The sequence below is a fragment of the Cynocephalus volans genome, chromosome 13 (genome assembly GCF_027409185.1).
Source record: "Cynocephalus volans isolate mCynVol1 chromosome 13, mCynVol1.pri, whole genome shotgun sequence".
Taxonomy (NCBI): Eukaryota; Metazoa; Chordata; class Mammalia; order Dermoptera; family Cynocephalidae; genus Cynocephalus; species Cynocephalus volans.
In genome coordinates, this window is record NC_084472.1 from 70,766,766 (window position 1) to 70,781,206 (window position 14,441).

General features: G+C 40.8%; 1 protein-coding gene across 4 annotated transcripts in view; it reads left to right on the forward strand.

Annotated features, from left to right (window-relative positions):
• The window catches only part of ZNF236 (zinc finger protein 236), a 124,418-nt gene that overhangs the window by 84,595 nt on the left and 25,382 nt on the right, over nt 1-14,441 (forward strand). For all 4 annotated transcript variants that reach the window (XM_063076788.1, XM_063076789.1, XM_063076791.1 and 1 more), the window contains exons 18-25: nt 2,436-2,587; nt 4,271-4,483; nt 6,475-6,757; nt 9,238-9,341; nt 11,285-11,650; nt 12,400-12,545; nt 12,638-12,878; nt 13,247-13,426. In XM_063076788.1, coding sequence (XP_062932858.1) covers nt 2,436-2,587; nt 4,271-4,483; nt 6,475-6,757; nt 9,238-9,341; nt 11,285-11,650; nt 12,400-12,545; nt 12,638-12,878; nt 13,247-13,426 — 1,685 coding nt within the window. The remainder of the gene's footprint in view (nt 1-2,435; nt 2,588-4,270; nt 4,484-6,474; nt 6,758-9,237; nt 9,342-11,284; nt 11,651-12,399; nt 12,546-12,637; nt 12,879-13,246; nt 13,427-14,441) is intronic.

The following is a 14,441-nucleotide window of genomic DNA, read 5'->3' on the forward strand; positions in this document are numbered from 1 at the left end:
GATTACTTTGTGGCATCTGCTGGGGCGTTACTGGACTTTTAGCCTTGCATCATTCCTCTATCCATTTATTCATCATTTTTTAAGGACCTGTTATGTGCCCAGCACTAGGGTGTATTAGTGAGCAAAACAGAAAAAAACTCAGTCCCCATGGAGTTTACGTTCTAGAAGAGGGAGATAATGGGCACAATGAGTAAGTAAACTGCAGAGTCAATGAAGTGTTACTCTGGGTCATAGACAAAGAGAATGCAGCAGTGGGGTGTTAGTGTCACATGTCAGCAGACTGGAGAGTCATCGCTGCTATCGTAAGAGGTGGCCATAAACTCTGAATATATTTAGAAGGTAGAACCTAGAAGACTTATCACAGGTCAAATGTGAGAGGAAAAGGAGTTAAGGATTTGACCAGAGCAGCTAGGAGGATGGAATGAGTATTACCTGGAAAGAGGAAGCCCCTCTGAGGAGCAGACTTTCATGTGAAGACCAAGTTTGGTTTATGTCATTGTGGTGGATATCTGAGAAGAAATGGCAGTCACAGTACTTTGCACCAGGTTGGAGTTGAGGGAGAGGTGCAGGCTGGAAGTATACATCTGAGAGCTGTCAGTGTAGAGACTCATATTGCAAGCCCCTTGGCAGGTCCAGAGAAGAAACTGGCTCAAAGACAGCTACCCGGTCACTCCCCTTAGAGGTGGGCAAAGACAGGAAGAGCCAGCTACGGGGACAAGTCAGACTTGCCACGAGCTGGAGAGGACGTTGTAGCTTTCATTGGATTATCAGGGATCAGAGATCCTTCCCCAAGATGAGAAACATAGCACCTGTAGCCTATAATTTTCCCATAAAGCACGGCCAAGCAGGGAGGAGGAATGGACCCCAGAAGTGTGTTTCCTACGCACACTTGCTTTGGACCGTCATGGGGACCTCGGCATGGTTCCTGCTTTCTCTCTGTCTGACCTCACTTGAGGAATGCACTGCACAGAACTGTGATGAGGATAAACTGCCTAGCATGATGACAGTTCTACTGTGATGTTGCCATTAGTATTAGCATCTCTGTTTTAGGAGAATAGCTGTGCGGTCAACAGACCAGGCAGGCGTAGTCTGTGAAGAGAGAGAAGGGCCATCTCATGAATGGAGCTGGTTCCTAGCTTGGCTGGGGCCACATAGTGAAGGTCTGTTTGTCCGACTGTTCTCGAGTAAGAGGTTGTTTCTCCACAGTTCTGTTGTTGGTTGTTGGTTTTAATTAACAGATGTGACTGTTCTGAAAGCTTACTTTGCTTATTAGAGAACCTTTTCTCTGTAAATGTCAAGTGGTTTAATGGTACTCACTTCTGTAAATAGATGATTACCTATCACTAACATGTAGATCAGAATCAATCTCAATTTCATGTGCAGAATTACCTTTCTAAAATCAGTTGGTGAATATTGTTTGCCTGCTTTCTATTTTTATTTGATAGCCTCACCAAATCACATTTGTGTATTGGAATGAAATTTTGAAATGTATTTACACTTATTCAGCCCTCAGTTTAGCTACAGAGAAGTGTTAGTTGCATCTCTGTAGGCACCTAGTCTAGACATAGAAGTGATAGTTTAGGCACTTCACTAACTTCCTATGAGAGATTAAAACCTGAGAATGGAAAAAAATAGGGACGTACTAATGGAATAAGCTTTTAATAATAACTGAGTAGGAATTTTGAGACTTATAATTCTCTTAGTCTTTAAAGTAATTTTAATCTGTCCAGTAGTAACTGCGGGGGAAATAATACTGCATATTTATGTACTATTCAAAATAGCTCCAGTGTAATCTGTTTTGTAAAGTATTTTATAAACCAAAGGAGTGTGTGGATTGTCATTTCCAAGTGTCTAGCTTCAGGCCCTGAAGCAATAGAAGGTTTCACAGTGTCTAATGACTTACTAAAGAAAACAGCAGGGCCGGCCCATGGCTCACTCGGGAGAGTGTGGTGCTGATAACACCAAGGCCACGGGTTCGGATCCCATATAGGGATGGCCGGTTGCTCACTGGGTGAGCGTGGTGCTGACAACACCAAGTCAAGGGTTAAGATCCCCTTACTGGTCATCTTTAAAAAAAAAAAAAAAAAAGAAAGAAAACAGCATGTAATAAAATTTCTTCCTGTTACCTTTAGAGAAAGTTTCTAACTACTCAAATATGTCTGCTGGGGAATTATTACAGGATTTCCTAGTTTTTAAATAATAAAACACATTTAAGACTATAAATACTCTGAGCAGGATTTGATCCAACAAATTATTGCTGCAAATGTTTTGTATTTTGTATTATAATTTTTTAAATGTTGGCGAGCACACCTAGTTTCTGAAACAGTTGTGCCCGATTGTTTAACAGTTGCTGGTGAAGCTAGTTTGCCTTTCTTCTGTCTTTGTGATCGTGCTGTGAACTGATATGGACTGAGCTCTGCGTGTTTGGTTTGCAGGTGTGAATACTGCAACAAAGGCTTTAAGAAGTCCAGCCACTTGAAGCAACATGTGCGCTCGCACACGGGAGAGAAACCCTACAAGTGCAAGCTCTGTGGGAGGGGCTTTGTTTCCTCCGGTGTCCTCAAGTCGCACGAGAAGACACACACAGGTCACTGTCTGCCTTACGTGTGGAAATTATGCCTGTTGTTTTTTAATATAACAGCTTTATTGAGAACTGATCCACATACCATTCAGGTCACCCACTTAAACTGTCCAGTTCAGTGGTTTTAGTATGTTCACAGAAATCTGCAGCCATCACCACTGTCTAATTTTAGAACATTTTTATCACACCCAGAAGAAATTCTGTACCCATTAGCAGTCACTCCATTTCCCCTCAGTGCCCCCCAACCCTAGGCACCCACTGATCTATCTCTGTCTCTGTGGGTTTGCCTGTTCTGGACATTTCAGGTAAATGGATTCGTATAGTATGTGATCTTTTGTGACGGGCTTCTTTCACTCAGCACAAGGTTCACCCATATTGTGATGTGTGTCAGTACCTCATTCCTTTGTATGGCCATATAATGTTCCACTCTGTGAATATGCCACATTTCATCTATTGTTCTTCAGTTGATGGATGTTTGGGCTGTTTCCATTTTTGGCCATTATGAATAATCCTGCTGTGAACTTTTAAGTGCAAGTTTTTGTGTGGACATGTTTTCATTTCTCTACTTCAGTGTGGAATTGCTTGGTCATGTGATGAGTCTATTTAAACTTTTGAGTTTACCAAATGTTTCCAAAGTGGCTAAATTATTTTTCATGTCCACCAGCCATGTATGAGGATTCTGATTTTTCTACATTCTTGCCAGTGCTTATTATTGTCTGTCTTTTTTATTGTGACCATCCTCATGGGTGTGAAGTTGTATCTCATTGTGGTTTTGATTTGCATTTCCCTAATGGCTAATGATGTTGAGCATTTTTTCTTGTACTTATTGAGAAATGTGTATTTTAATCCTATGCCCATTTTTAAATTAGGTTATTTATCTCACTTTGATTAGGTTCTAAGAGCTTTTTTAAAAATATATTCTGACTTTTGGATCTTTATCAAATGTATGGTTTGCAATTAAATTTATTTTTAATATATTACATAATAAGATATTAAAATATTATTAAATAATATTATAATATGTTAAATAATATGTTTAATATATTTTAAAAATATTTTCAGTATATTTAATATATTAATGATCTTCGTGTTTCATATCAGTGTGTATTTTATATAAGGCTTTATCTGAAAATGAAGGTCTACTGCTTAGAAACATACAAACAAAAAGAGGAAAAGTTTTCTGGGCTAGTCTGTCGGTTGGTTGAGAGCAGGTCACATGGTGCTTAGGAGGCAGAGAGAGGCCACATAAGACTTTTGCAAGGAGCAGTGGGAGGAAAGACAGGGATAGGAAGAAAGTAGAGCTGTATGGAGACTTTGTAGGCTATTCCCTAGGGCCTAATGTAAGTAATTTTCTTTGGGATGATGAAAGATGGATTTGAAAAAACATTACTTGGTATAACCCAAAAATATGTTGTCAGTTTAACTGACTGAGAGCAGAGAGGACTTGATTTGTTTTGGGAAACATACTTCTTGGAGGCTGTTAATTTCAGTAAAAAATGAAGTAAGACGTGCTGTCAGTTTCCATGTTCTTAAAACGATTCAGTTCCTGAGAACTAGAAACGATAGCAAATAAACTGTCTTTAATTTTGTGGCTTACTGAGTGCATCTCTGCTTTTGACTGTCTTTGATATGAAGGTGATGAAATGTGGCTGTTTCCAACCACGTGTTGTCCCATTTCTGTCCTCTCAGGGGTGAAGGCGTTCAGCTGTAGCATCTGTGGTGCATCTTTCACTACCAACGGCAGCCTCACGCGGCACATGGCGACGCACCTGAGTGTGAAGCCCTACAAGTGTCCCTTCTGTGAGGAGGGTTTCCGGACCACAGTCCACTGTAAAAAGCACATGAAGAGACACCAGACAGTACCCTCTGCTGTGCCAGCAACTGGAGACACAGAAGGAGGAGGTGCTTGGCTTGAGGGTTATTAACCAAATACGTTTTACATCAGTGTTAGTTCTTACACACCTGTGAGTCATGCGGGTCTGTGAACATGTTGTGGGGCCTGGGTTCTGGCCTATGCTCTGTCCAGTGCTGTCCTCACACAGTGCTCAGTGTCTGTTGAGTGAATGTCATATTGATGACCACACGTTCTCAGAGGCTTTCTCTCCCCAGTTGCTTATTCCTCCTACTTTGTATTCATCTGACCTCAGGGTTCTTGATGTGCTATACTGAAATAATAGCAGTGTAGCTTTCTCTTATATTTTGAGCAGTATGTCTTTAAATTTTGTCCACCTATTTTAAAATAATGAAAGTTCTGACTTATCCATTGCCGGAGAAGATGATCATCTAATTTCCTCAGTAAATAATTCTGAATATTGAAGTTTCTGAACTATTGTGCTTAGTGAAATTGTTCAGACTTTTCAATCTGATGGTACTTCTGTCATGAAATTTAGTAAAGAATAAAAAGAAGGTAACTTTTTTCCTTCAAGTGAATTAAAGAATATAGGGCATCCAGGCATTATTTCTAGAACTCTGTAGTGTGGAGAGTGCTAACTAATCAGCCAGTACATGTAATCTCTAAATCTGATAACCTATTCCTTCCTGTCAATTAATAAAGTTTCTAATACTATCACATCGGTGTTGTTAGGATTGATTTGGGGATTCTATAGGGCTTCATCATGCTACTACATATATATTCACATACAGCTTTATATATCTTGTTTTCTTCTTTTGGATCATTGAGGGGAAAACCTTTATATGAACTCTCTTTTCTATAGGAGAGAGTCACTTGTTAAATTCTTTTGTTTAACCCAAACCTGGATTATTTTAATAGGGATTGAATCCATTCAGGTTTATTGTGACATTTAACTTGTGTGGCCTAACACGTGCCATCCTGTTTTATATCTTGTATTTATTCTGCTCAATTTCATTGTCCTTTTTGCTCTCACAGTGTGCACTATATTGATTGTGTTGCTTATGCAACATATTTTAACACAGTTATCTCCATATTTCTTTGTCATTGTTGGTGAAGGCCACTGTTTATATCCTGCCCCCAGATCTTTCAAAGTTTTTTGATATAATGTGGAATTTTAGTTCACTTTATTTCTTTTTCTGGGATTTCTACTAAATAGATAATGAATCTCCTGGCTCTTAACCTCCATGGCTGACTTTCTCCATCCCACCTTCCTCCCTCTCATCTCTCCCATCTTTTTTCCCTTTATGTTCTAAGAAAAATTATCCAGTTCGTTTTTTAATTCACTAATTGGGTTTTAACCACTGTCATTGTGCTATTTAGTGTTTCTACTGAGTTTTAAGTTTTTTTGAAGTCATTCATGCAATAATGACCTCCCTGCTCTCAGCCAAACTATTTTCTTTCTCAGTTACATTTTATTAGCAGCTTATTCTTGTTTTTAAAGAATTGAAATATATCCTTATGTTTCACTGAGAGAATACTTAAACATATATTTTTTTTAAGTTTTATTTTCTTCTATATAGTAAGTATTTTTTATTAGGGACTCTTTGCTAATTTATCAACTTGATCTCCCATTTTGGGGCTTCTGACTTTCTTTATCTGATGATAATTCATTTTTTGCCCGTATTAATAAATGAGTGTCTGCATTTATGAATACTGGTAGCTTGCGGGGACACTGACAGTTTCCAGGCTTGCTGGTGTTTTTCAGTGAGGGTGAAGTAGATCTTCAGTCATGGCATATTCCTGACATTGGGCCGTCGCTTGCCTGGGCCTATCCTTCACCTGGCTGTTTTCTTCTAAATCTTTCTTAGTTTCTCAATGAAACAGTGCAGGGAAGAAAAGCAGTTCTTTCCCCCAATCTTAGATTTAGCTTAACTGAGTTATTCGTTTTAACCTTATGTACATATTTAGTTTTAATTCACTTATTTTGTTTAAAACAAGTTTTTTACTAGGATTCTGATCGCTTTTCTTATATTTTGTTTAGATGTGGGTATGGAAGAAGAGGAAGAAAATTCTGACAGAAATGCAGTGAGAAAGTCTCGTCCTGAGGTCATCACTTTCACAGAGGAAGAGACAGCCCAGTTAGCCAAAATTCGGCCCCAGGAAAGTGCTACGGTGTCTGAAAAGGTCCTCGTTCAGTCGGCCGCAGAGAAAGATCGCATTAGTGAGATGAAGGATAAGCACGCGGAACTTGAGGCGGAGCCCAAGCACGCCAACTGCTGCACCTACTGTCCCAAGAGCTTCAAGAAGCCCAGCGACTTAGTGCGGTAAGACCCACTGCTGCACTCTGTGCAGGGTGTCTGGTTCAGGAGTTTGAAAATATATTATTCCATGTCTTCATTTGATAATTTTCATTGCAGTAAGGCAGGTTAATTTCTGAATCTACTGTTACTTAAGCAGTGGCTAATCTCTTACCTGAGTGTATGGCTTTACACCTGTGTTAATTCTGTATCATAAGCTCATGCCGAATGTTAATTAGAAAATCTGTTTTCTCTGTAGACTGCTGGTGCTTATTTCTCTATGATTGTGGTAGTAGTAAAAAATGTAAACTAGTTAATTTACTGAGGAAGACAGGATGCTGAGCTTTGCAGGTTTGTAGAAGGGCAGCAGCTGTCCTGCCCCAGAGGACGGCTGGCCTGTGTCATGAGGGCAGACACACGCACATGACAGTTGGGGACTGATTGGAGATGTTGCGAGGTGATAAGCCAAATAGCATTGATTGATACGTGTGATCAAGTTCTGCAGAATGGTGAAGAATCTGGAAAAAAGACACGTGGCAAAGTGTGGAAGGAGACCTAGAATAGGAGCTCTAGGAATGTTCAGACTGGAAAAAAGAAGACCGAAGTATAAACATTTTCTTAAAACATTGGAAGAGCTTCCACATACCATAAGGCGGACACTTATTTTTTGCTCTAGGAGATAGAACTAATGGGTGAAAGCTGTAGAGCAGTTTAATAAAGGAAGAACTGTTAAGATTTTAAGATGGAGGGGCTGGTCCATGGCTCACTTGGGAGAGTGTGGTGCTGATAACACTAAGGCCACAGGGTCAGATCCCTATATAGGGATGGCTGGTTAGCTCACTTGGGAGAGTGTGGTGCTGACAACACCAAGTCAAGGGTTAAGATCCCCTTACTGGTCATCTTTAAAAAAAAAAAGATTTTATGATGGACAATAATATAGCAGCCTGCTTCAGAAAACCAAATAGCATATTTTCCTTGTTCTCTTTATTCCACAGAGTACTCCACAGCATGGTGGCAGGTGATGCAGGAAACGGGTAGTTATCAGGCAGCCACTAGGTTGGAAGTGCTCATTTTGTGAGCACTCAAGTCACAGGCAGAGAAAGCCCAAATGAAGCTGGACTGCGTGGGCCACTAGAGCAGCGTGGCGTCCTGCATGCTCTCTCTGAATCATGTACTGTGTGTTGATGGTGTGATCCGAGTTTGAGGAATAAAGCAGTGGGAAGTTAGACTAAGGAGAGGATCGAGGGAGTAACACTGGAAGAGTTGGGTGTTTTGTACCCTGGCCAGCAGTTGTATGTGGCCAGGAGGAGCTGATGAATAGCTGAGAGCTGGTTTCACTGGTGGGGGTGGTAGGTGCAGTGGAATCACAGGTGAGAAAGTTACTCCAGGCAAGGGTGCCATGCAGAGGTGTTGGGGACAGCACTGCAGTCTGCGCGCCAGTGTAGACCTACCAGGTGTGGGCCTACAAGTACACAGAGACAAGACATGATCAAGTAGTTCTTGAGTTCTAATGATGTCTCCCTCACAAAGGTGAAAAGGATGGGAGCCTATTATACCTGAAAACAAGCAAGGCACAACCCAATAGCTGAGTTATCTTCTTCTTGTCCTAGCCTTCATTAAAAAGCAGTTCAAGGTTTGGCCTCCAGTACTGAGTACATATTATAGTAAAACAAAACCAAAACAGTATGGAAGTGTGTCCTGCTTCCCAGAGATAACCATGGTTAACAGTTTCTTATGTTTCAGAAATGTCTACAGATAGCTCAACATTAAGTCCTGCAATTCTGTTTTTTCTTTAATTTTTGCATATTGATGAGTCTTAGGCATCTTTCTTTGTCACTGTCTGTAAACCTATTTCATTCTTTTTAATGGTGGTGCTGTGTTCTGTCGCATGGGATACCGAATTTATTTCACCAGCCCCTACTGGTGAACATTGAGCCTCCGTGTTTGATTCCTGGGAGGACTGTCCAGCGACTGTGTCCTCTGCCCCTGTGTGAGTCTTGGCACAGTGCTGAGGGTTCCTCAGAGGGTCATATGTTTGTGCCCCCAGAGTCTCTGAATGCCTGTTCCCAGGCCTTACAGCTTCCAGGATGGGGGAAGTGATATCTTGTTATTTTAATTTGCTCTCCTTTGATTGTAAGTGTGGTTAAGCACCTTTCCATATGCTTTTGGCTGTTTGTATTTCTTCTCCTATAAGCTGCACATTGCCCATTTTTCTCCTCTGATGTTGGTTGTTTTCCTGCTGATTTATAAGAGTTCTTGGCTTTAAAGGAAATTAGCCCTGTTTTCCTTTGTCTTGTAGATATTTTTGTTGTTTTTTGGATTTGTTTATGGTGGTTTTTTTTGATAGAGTCAAGCTCAAAATTTTCATTTGGGCAGATTTAATCAGTAGAAAGTAACACATAATTTGTATTTATACAGTTAGTTATAAATTTCAAATCATGAAGTTGTTAGTAAATGTGTACATAATTAAAAAGAAAAACACTTCACTGCAAATGCTTTTTCAACAGGCATGTTCGAATCCACACTGGAGAAAAGCCATATAAGTGTGACGAGTGTGGAAAGAGTTTCACAGTCAAATCCACGCTGGACTGCCATGTGAAGACACACACAGGTGAGGAGCGGGAGCCTGTATCATGGTTGGCACCTTACAATCGCATTTTATATGTTTTTTTCTTGTGTATTTTGCACACATAAATGCGCCAAAGTTATAGAAAGCTTAAAAATCAGGAACCGTGAAGACATAGCTTACTTTTTATTCCTTACATAGGAAAAATGGTCTAAATAACACTAAGAAAAAGGGATTAGCTCTGAAAAGTTGAGTTATGAGTTGTTTTGTATTCTTCTTACTCAGCCTTAAATTCCTTTGTTAAAAAGATTACCTCTTAGTCTTACTTAGGTGGAAGAGATTGGGTTTGTTGAGGTTTGGTAAAACTGGGGACTTAGCAAATGTGATGACGGTTATTAGGTCCTAATTCTTTTTATATGGGGAGAAAATCTTACGAAGGGAAAAATTAATTTCCAATGTTCATGGCCTTTTTCTTTATCTAATTTGAGAAACTGAAGGTTAATTGCACCAATCAAAATATATTAACCTTTGTTTTTATTCTGCATTGGATATCCTAGGGGTTATGGGGCCAGCTCCACACCTCTGCTGGTGTGGGTTCTGTGCTCAACTTGTAAGCTTCATGCCCTCAGATAAGCTGCTTCTCTGAGCCTCAGGTTACTTGTGTGTAAAACGAAGCTAATAGTACTTCCCTTATTGGCAGTCTAGATGTGTTAAGACATTTAAGTAGCTTAGAAAGTGTTTGGTGTGTAGTAAACTCAGTGATTAGAGAGTCATTCATTATTGCTGTGATTCATAGGATTATGATTATCAAACTGATTTATATTCTTAGTTTTTGGTTATGAGCAGAATTGAACAAACAAGTGCAAACAGTATTTCACACATTCTTGTGAAGCCCTAAGACTCCTTCCTGATAGGTTAATATTTGGAACCAAATAGATACATGAACTTACTTGATATGACTCTTGTATACGCAGTTTTTCTGTTTCATTATGTTCCTTGTGTTTGTCTCTCTCATACAAGGCTGTGAGCCTGTGGAGGATGGGGAGGGGCCAGCTGCATTTCTCTCTGCACCCCACCATCTGGTGTGCGGGCTCTTACGCGGCAGGTGCCCAGCACACACTGCCTTGTCATTGACTTGGTTTAGCAGTTCAGTGTAGGATACATGGATAGGAATAGAAAGAAAAGTCTGTGAAAAATGCCTTTCAGTGCCTCTTTTCCATTATAAAATGAGAAGGTAATTTCTGAGGACCCCAGAGTAGTGTTCCAGTAATAGGCCTCCCTAGTCATTTTGTGCATCTTGTGTCATCCCTGGTGAAATCCAGTGTTTGTTCCCGGGCCAGTCGAGGGAAAAGAAAACCAGGAAGTTTTTCTACCCTCAGAAGTCCTTCCAGGGCAGAGTCGGTGCCAATGCCACTCAGTGCCTTCACGGCCTTTGTGACACCCAGTAATATGAAAAGAGCATCTAAGGATCTAGGGTCGTCATCCTAGACGCACTGCTCTGTGTCCCCATAGTGGAGTTTTCCTTTGTTCGTTATTCAGGTGTGGTGGTACCTACCTGTGCTGGCATTTTGGTTGCCCCCGTTGGGCAGAGGAGAAAATAAAGAGGTGCTGAGACGTTCAAGAGTTTTTTGAAACCAAAGAAAACTGACAGCAGTGCAGAGCTGGGCTGTTAATCACCCCACCTTCTAGCTACTGATGAATCCAAGTCAGATGCTCCTGTCAAGGTGCAGTACCATGCAGTGGTTTAAAGATGCTGTAAACCTCAAAGGGCTGTAGCAATACTAAAATCATATTGCAAACACTATACTGTTAAGTTTCTATAACAATTGTCTGTCACATCCATGACATCTTTCAGGTGAGAGGGATTCTTTGGAAGGCACTTTCGTCTGTGGAGTCAGCCCTGTGCCCTGGCGTGGACACTGGACTGGGTGTATTTGGATGTAGTGTCTGTCATCGCCTCCCTTGACTCTTGGCTGGGCTTTCCACAGGTCAGAAGCTCTTCAGCTGTCACGTCTGCAGCAACGCATTTTCCACCAAGGGAAGTCTGAAAGTTCACATGCGGCTGCATACTGGAGCAAAGCCTTTCAAATGCCCGCACTGTGAGCTGCGTTTCCGGACTTCGGGCCGAAGGAAGACTCATATGCAGTTTCATTATAAACCCGACCCAAAGAAAGCTAGAAAGCCTGGAACTCGCAGTTCCTCTGAAGGGCTCCCTCCCGTCAGCCTCCTCAGTTCCTCCTCTTCCGACCCTAATGTGTTCATCATGAACAACTCTGTCCTGACAGGACAGTTCGACCAAAACTTGCTTCAGCAAGGACTGGTGGGCCAAGCTATCCTGCCTGCTTCTGTGTCAGGTAAACACCAGGTCTGATACACACCACGCTGTGGTACACACCACGCTCATCTCTTCTTATAACCGAAAAAACCTCCTTTCCAGCAGCAGGGCTTTCTCTTCTTGGAGCCTCTCCCTTATAAGGCAGTAGAGAAAACTGGAACTTCATTTTTTTGTTTTATGTTTCAGACATAATTGCCTTTCCATTTCTCATTCTTTCATCCACCACATCTGCTTTTTAACACCTTAGCACTTTGTATAGCTTTTGTTTTTAATGGGCTTAACCTTGTTTCTTTCTCCATTGGCCTTCTCATAAATTTAGTAGGGAGGTGTGTAATTTATAAATACTCGTTAACATTGTTTTTAATGTAGTAGAGATTTCAGTTGTTATTGGATCACATAGTGATTTAAAGATATTGAATTTTAGCCAGGGGGGTTTATCTGTGCAGTTACGCATCAGTGCAGCAGTTGTTAAAGAGGTTCCATGTCCTGTGTGCCTTTCTGTTTCTGTGATTGGCACAATTGAAGCCTGACCACCACTCAGTTATTGTTGTTTTAAACCTTGGGCTGGTCAGTGGAAACTCTGGGAGACACTTTACTGATATGTTTAAAATGGGTAATATTCTTATCTATTTCACAAGGTTTGTTTTATGATGATTAAATTAGATAATGTAGGTGTATGGAATAAAGTAAATGTTAGTATTCCTTAGCTAAGCCATATTGATAAGCGTTTATAATATTTAGTCATTCCCTTTCTCTTTCTCCGGCCAGCTGGAGGTGACCTGACCGTGTCTTTGACAGATGGGAGCTTGGCCACCCTCGAGGGCATCCAGCTACAGTTGGCTGCTAACTTGGTTGGACCAAACGTTCAGATTTCTGGAATCGATGCCTCGAGCATCAATAACATCACACTGCAAGTAGGGCACCTGCCGTGGTTTTCTGTGCTTTAATGTTGTCTGTGTCACAAAGAAGCATGAAATTCTCATTGCAAGTGCCTGTTGCTTTTCAGATTGATCCAAGTGTTCTGCAGCAGACGCTACAGCAGGGCAGCTTGCTTGCTCAGCAGCTCACCGGGGAGCCTGGCCTGGCCCCACAGAACAGCTCTCTACAGACACCAGACAGTACAGTCCCAGCCAGTGTGGTCATTCAGCCTCTCTCTAGCCTGTCCTTGCAGCCCACGGTGACGTCTGCTAACCTGACCATTGGCCCGCTGTCTGAGCAGGATTCTGTGCTGACCACTAGCAGCAGTGGTAAGAGGTGTTGAGGTTCTTGCTTAGAGTCACATATTTGATTTTAGGACATTATGATTTTGCTTTCTTCTCTTTGTAAAGCACGCCAGGTAAATCAGCTGTCCTAAGAATAAAACAAGCTTATCTCACAATTTGTGATGCTGATTCAGTCTGCACACATGGATCTCCACAGTCACAGTTACCATTTCATTCTGGCTGCCCGTTTCATCATGAGGCTTTCTTGCCTTTAGACGAAGGAACTAGAGATGACCAATATTTTATTTTGAATCTTTCACTTTTTGAAACAATTTAACTAAAGTAATCTTAATATAAAATGGCTCCTTTTTTTTTTTTAGCTTAACTTTGTTTTGCTTTGTAATGATGATCAGGAACCCAAGATCTCACTCAAGTGATGACTTCGCAAGGTCTGGTGTCCACCTCCAGTGTCCCCCATGAGATCACCCTGACCATTAACAACTCGAGTCTCAGCCAGGTCCTGGCACAGGCTGCTGGACCCACCACTACGTCTTCTTCGGGGTCTCCTCAGGAAATCACCCTGACTATCTCTGGTTAGTAAATTAATATTTTAAACATCCTTTCACTGCAATATAAGCATGTCTTACTTATATCTCTTTTTCTACAACACTCAGCTTTGCATAAAGCCAGTGCCCAATAAATATTTATAATTTATGTGAGAAATTCAAGTTTAATGAAAATAATGTGCTGCAGTTCAAATTGAATACCAGAAATTAAAAATTATAGTTTCTTATGTCACTTCCTGTTTGAATAGAGTCAATCAATTAATTGATTAATTTTTAGAGTCAGTTATTTTTATCGTGTATTTTTTAGTTAGTAAAGAGCAAAAACCATAGCTTCATGATTATCACTCATGCTTATTAAACTAAAGGAATATCATTGGTATAAACTGTGTGCACTAGGACATCATAGATACCCACGGTACTCTCCTTATCTTAGGCCTTCAGAATTCTACTCAGATTATGTAGAAAAATTTTAAATATGGTACAACATTGAAAAATAGATAAGCATGTAGAAAATACTCTTTGGCAGCAAAGCTCACTTGAAATTGGAAAACAAATCCTGCTTGTTGGTCAGTCACCGAGCACACTCACTCCCTGCCCGAGGGCTGCGGTGTTCACAGTCCAGCTTTCTCCTTGTGTGCCCCTCCCTTGATCCTTATGTACATATCAGAGAGTCTGATAGCGTGCCCTATCCAAATATTTTACAGGTGTCCTTCGCCCATATGATTCTTAGCTATGAGATCTTCATTTTTTAATTTAACAAAAATTTTTATAGTCCTTACTATGTGCCAGGCATTATTCTAATTTATAACTTTTACAAATGTTAACTCATTTAAGCCTCGTAACTACCTTATGAGGTTGTTAAAAATAATAAAAACATTTCGCTGAGAATCAGAATTACTGTGTGCAGATATGGTGTGGTGGAGGGAAGCAGCTGTGTTCCCTCACAACAGAGAATAATGACAGACGCTGTGCAAGATGCAACTGTGACATCCTTCCAGGATCCTGTTCCTTCTGTTTCAGTGAGATTCCTGCAAAACTTAGT